This window comes from Apaloderma vittatum, unplaced genomic scaffold (assembly GCF_000703405.1).
Source record: "Apaloderma vittatum isolate BGI_N311 unplaced genomic scaffold, ASM70340v1 C12288244, whole genome shotgun sequence".
In the NCBI taxonomy this organism is placed as follows: domain Eukaryota; kingdom Metazoa; phylum Chordata; class Aves; order Trogoniformes; family Trogonidae; genus Apaloderma; species Apaloderma vittatum.
In genome coordinates this window covers 1-5329 of record NW_009747260.1, presented here as the reverse complement: position 1 = coordinate 5329, position 5329 = coordinate 1, and the positions used below count along the sequence as shown (strand labels likewise).

The 5329-nt window shown below is 41.7% G+C and overlaps 1 protein-coding gene across 1 annotated transcript; it reads right to left on the bottom strand.

Moving 5' to 3' along the window:
• Positions 1-207: 207 nt before the first annotated feature.
• On the bottom strand, positions 208-5204 carry LOC104280011 (the record flags this gene model as incomplete). Its single annotated transcript, XM_009877521.1, has 5 exons — positions 208-306; positions 1608-2729; positions 3343-3436; positions 3599-3692; positions 5111-5204. Coding segments are annotated over 5 exons (1503 nt in total), but the record flags the coding sequence as incomplete, so codon positions are not given.
• Positions 5205-5329: the final 125 nt, after the last annotated feature.

The following is a 5329-nucleotide window of genomic DNA, read 5'->3' as shown; positions in this document are numbered from 1 at the left end:
GTTCACATACTTTTTCTTGCAACTGTAGCTGCAATTTCCTGGCCCTGAAATCTAATTTTAGGCACTATAAGCTCTCTAATTTGATGATGAGACAATACATCATTTTCCTTGCCTGATGCATGCACAGAAGGACCAGGCATGCAGAACTTGGGCATAATATATTATCTTCAGTGAATGTAAAACAAAAAGGAGAAAAATGTTACTCACTCTCTGTGGTTGTGTAAATCTTCACCATGCTCTTTACAAGATTAATGCTATTTGCTTGGGCCAATGCCTGAGTTGCAGGATAATGATCCCCACGTTGTTCTGGAATACATGAAAAGCCAAATCAATGCGGTAAAAAAATAAACGCAAATAGGCAGTGTGTCAAAAAGCATGTGCCTGTGCCTCTCCTGGATTGTTCACTTTGCTTAGAGCATGTTGCAGTTGCATTACACAGGGCTGCTTTCAAATTATCAATGCTCTTTAATATCTTTTCTTCAGAATAACTCTTCACACTATGATGGGAAATGTAAACACTGGGTTAATCCAGTCCCTAAAACAGATAAACAATTGAAAAGAGCTTCCAGTGCAACATAGCTATCTGCTAATATTATTCTGAAATTAATATAATAATAAGGCAAAAATAAAGAGATTGATTTGGCATAGAAAGAAAATATTTATGTTTACCTGAAGTGCAACTCATGATTTTCATTGAAATGTTACATGAGGTAGGAAATATGCCAAGAAATGACACAGTTAAAATAAGTTGAGTCTATGGAAAATTCTATCTAACAGGTCTTACCCAGGTACATGAGGACAGGAAATTTGGAAAAAGGAGCTAAAAAGCTCTCTCTTCCTAGGTCTTTGCTTGGCAGAGAGCAGAGCTATGGACAATCAGAGCCCACATGTAAAAAGAATTGCAATTAACAATAATTTTTGCTCACAGTAGCAGTCACTACAAGAGCCCATCAAACCCAGAGGAAGAAGTCGATGAAGTGGTAATACTATTGACACCATCATGGTTGAGTACACAGTATCAGAACCCAGAAAGATCAGACTCCTTGTTCACTCCTCTTTGGTTGTAGTTTAATACCCAAATTCAGTTGTGCATTCCTGAAAGACCCAAAATGTCATTTAAGCACTGTCAGCCAGTGGCTATATCAAGGTAGCCTAACAGTCAATGTGTTTATTAAACACTTTGCTTCACATTTTATTTCTTCTATTTGTGTCAAGACTTTACCACCACAGCCTCACATTTGAAGAAAGTACAGTCTTCTTGGTAAGTGAAATAAAGTAAGTTCCTGTGACTTGTTAAAGGTAGCGCTAAAAAAATGGACGGCTGTCCTGAGCTGAGGTACAAGTAGAGACATGAGGGCTTGTAGTGGGGAGGAAGGCAAGGGAACATGGCACTGCCCCCTCTTACACTGACATAGCGCTACACAACATTTGTTTCCAGAGCTGTTTGCTGAACACATTCCACACATGCTAACGGTGCACAAATTGTGATATAGGATAAATGGACAAATGAAGATAACGTGTACAATGCAGAAAAGGTAGGGAAGAAAACAGGCTTAGGGATATCTTGCTACTGGGATTTCACAGGATGTGGTTACAGCCCTCAGTACCTGAGGAAACAGCTGAGGCTGTTCCCTGAATGGTTTCTCTCTCTCTGGCCGCTTCACCAGGTGTTGGCTTGTCTGAAGACTCACAAACTTTTTCCTCAGGTAGCTCTCCATTTATTTCCATTTTGTCAAAAGTACCCAAATCAGATCTTTTCTCCTTCTCATCATCATTTTCACCATCTGTAAGCACAGGCTCTATCAGTATCTGCACCCTGCTTGCCAGGGAATTTGATGCATGCTTGCGCTCTTCTGCCACTGTCAACTCATTCGTAAGCGTCTCTGGCTCAAACATGCTGCCAGATGCATCTTTGGTAGGTGACTCAATTTTGACGGACGGCACTTGCACAGGCCATTTGGATTTCTTGGAGCAGTGCTGTGCCACCTTCTCTTCCTCTGGCACCAGTGACTTCCCATTGCTTTCACTCAGTGAGCTATTTCTTGCAGCCAAGCAGCCTTTGCTCTTGGTATTTGTTGATCTAGCAACGATGGAAACCAAGCCCTTCCTTGCAGAGGCTAGATAGCTTGGTTCTTCCTCACTAGAAGACAGGGTTATTGTCCTTTTGTAGGGGATTCTTGTTTTGGTGAAGATGCCAGATTTTTCTTTGCTGTTTTGGCCTTGCCCAGGCTGCACAGAGAGTGAGTGGCACAGCTTGAACCGCCTACCATCTGCTTCCACACAGCTAGGGTCCACTGGCATGCTTCCCATCGCCACAGAGTCTGCTCCTTTCTCCCAGAAGTTCTTTAAGTTCTTGAAGTGTTCACGATCAAGACCGATATCCTCCTCTCTGTTACTCATTGATGAGATTGTATAGTTCCTGCCTTGCTTCACAGCCTGGCTGCTTTCTCCCTCTGTGGTCAGTAGTTTGGGGCTTTCCAGCAGCTTTCTACTTGTGTCACTGTTCTCTGTTGGCTCCATGTGATTCAAAAACTGCTCGGATCTGGAGAAAGTTTTGCTTGGTTTTCCCCTAACTGGTATCTTGCTGGGACTATAAGTTTCTTTGGGTGGATATTCTGGCCACGCTGTGGTGCCAGTGGCCCCATCAACAGCTTCTCCTCTACCTGCACTGCTCGACTGAGGCACAGCATCCTCTGAAAGTCTGGTAGGCAATGGTGGTACTTCATGACCTACAACGACAACAAATGCTCACGGCACATCCCACAACATCACATTGTATTTCTCTGGAAGGTCTGGGCTGCAGCTTCTCAAAGGAAAGCCAAGGAGAGTTTCCAGAAACAGCCAATATGTTCTTAATTCTTGTCCATTTTTGAGACTCTAGCAAGCCCCCTTCCATCTGAAGAAAGTCCTGAAAACCCTAGCTTTTCTCCTACAACAGGACACAGAAAAAATCCACTGAACTCTAAAATGTTGCTGTGAGTTGTGAATTTGTTCAGAGCTTTGACAGCTTTCCTACTGGCTATTTGCTATGTACCAAAAATACACTGTACATTCAAGACAGGAAGGAGAAGGTAACTTGGATCTGTAGATTAAGGAGTTGTGAGCCAAGCACTGAGTTTAAAACATTCTGAGAGCCAGGAGTTTTAGCCATTAGAATTTTTATTTTCTTGGTCCCTGCTGCCTTGGGCGTAATTCATACAAATGCTGGTAGCCCATTCCTACATGCCCAGGCAAGAAATACTCTTTTTTATTCATCTTCACACACACAGAAAAGCATCTTGTCTCTAGGTGTTTGATGCTGAATAACAAAACCACTGATGATTCACTGAACAAAAACCTCACCTTTTCTGGACAAATGCAAGCTGTTTGTTGCAGCCATGAATGAACTTGTTCCAGTGTCATCCTCTGAGTAAGAGACATCACATATACTGGATCTCTGAATGGAAAACAAACCATATCAGCATACACAAACCAGCAAGACTGCAAAAATTTATTTATTTTATAGACATGCAGTCTGTGGAGTCCCTGCCATTAGGTACAGACTGTGTGAAAGTCCAAGGAATAATGAAATGGAGTGCAGCAGCTGTGTCGATACTACCTTGTGCGATGCAAACAGTATGACAGGAAGTCTCAGTTTTGGTTTTGGCAAGATTTTATGCTTCTCTGCAGTATCAAGAGTAGGTGTACTGGATCTGTGGGACAGAAGAAAAGCCTGAGCAAGGAAATCAGTAGCAGTTATGTGTCTAGTAGGGTGATCAGGCAGTCTTCAACATCATCTCAGTCCTGTTCAGCTACTTGCTACTTTTATCTGCCGACCCAGCCCAGAGCTAGCACCTTCATTTCTTTTCTCCAATATTGCTTGGAAGGACTTGGGAACACGTTAAATGGCCAGAACCTAGAGTAAGGATGAGTCTCCCACTGCAGACAGTACAGAGCTTGCTCAATAAAAACAATGGAGACGACTTCTATGGAAAAACACAGGAAGCAGCAGTTTCAGAAGAGCCCAAGAACCATGCAGAAGGCCCAGAAAGGAACAGGCCACACCTCCCTGTTCAGACCAAAGGCATAACCAGAATGATGGAGGAAACTACAGGAATGATTACAACAACAATAGTTAGTACAAAACTATAGTACAGGATATAAATATTCATGCTTTGAATGTAAGTTAATTACTAACTGCCTGATAAATAAATGAAATAAACATATTGTAGGCAGTTTACTTGATGGTTTCTACCACCTTTGGGAGTGTCTAGGGGTGTCCGCTCTCCAGATCAAGAACAGCAGTCAAGCTGGGGAGATTTCATATGAGAATGCTTTGTGCATAGGGTTAAATGAGAAAACCAGAGACAGCTTTTTAGTACTTAATCAACTCCCTAAATAACCCATTAGGACCACTGCTGTGCTTGTTGACTCTGGATCCTTCATTAAGCAACATCCAATGACCAGCTGCAAGAAGTTTAGAAGTGTTTTCAAGGCCCATATTTAATGTTTAACTGGAGCAATTGCCATCTATGAAGAATGATTCCCAATTCTGCTCACAAAAAATGTGAATGAGATGGAAGCATCAATAAATGAATATGTGAATATTTTAATGGCTTCTCCATAGCCCACAAAGATTGAGTGAGGTAACTGATTTGCTCATTGGAGTGCTTTTATTGGGTGCTTCTGCTCAATCAGCACAATGTGAAATCCTACCAAGCCTCGATGGAGAGCACTGAGCACTGGACACAGAGGTTGGCACCAGCAGGAAATGAGTGATTTCCTCAGACAGTTCATTTTGTTAGTGTTGCTCCATGGCAAAAATTAATTAAATAAAACCCTAATTACTTTGACAAACTTAGCAGAATCTCCTGACATTAGAGACAGCTTTCATTTTACTGGCCCCTTATCAAATCACACAGGAAAAGCCTTTCTGGCATAAGCACCTTAGTTATTAGAGGAGGATTGATATTCTGACAATTCCTGGAAAAGACTTAAAAAATTTCCTATATAACCTATTTCTTCTACTGTCTTGGAAACTCAGTTAAACACCAGGATTTAATGGGTAGCATTCAATTTTCATTAGAAGTAAAATCAGCAGCCAGAGTATCGCACAAGCAGCAGGGGTTACCTCTCCTCTCCTGTGCCAGCAGTGTGCTCAGGGAATGTAGGATTCGGGGCAGCTTTGCTTTCCAGATCCATCCAGATGTGCTCATTGGCCTCGGCTGTAATATAACAAGAGATGTTGAGAAATTACATTTATTACATTTATATTTTACAATTACATTTATTACATTTATATTTTATTACATTTTACCAGGGCAAAACCAGGACCACTGAAAAGGAGCAA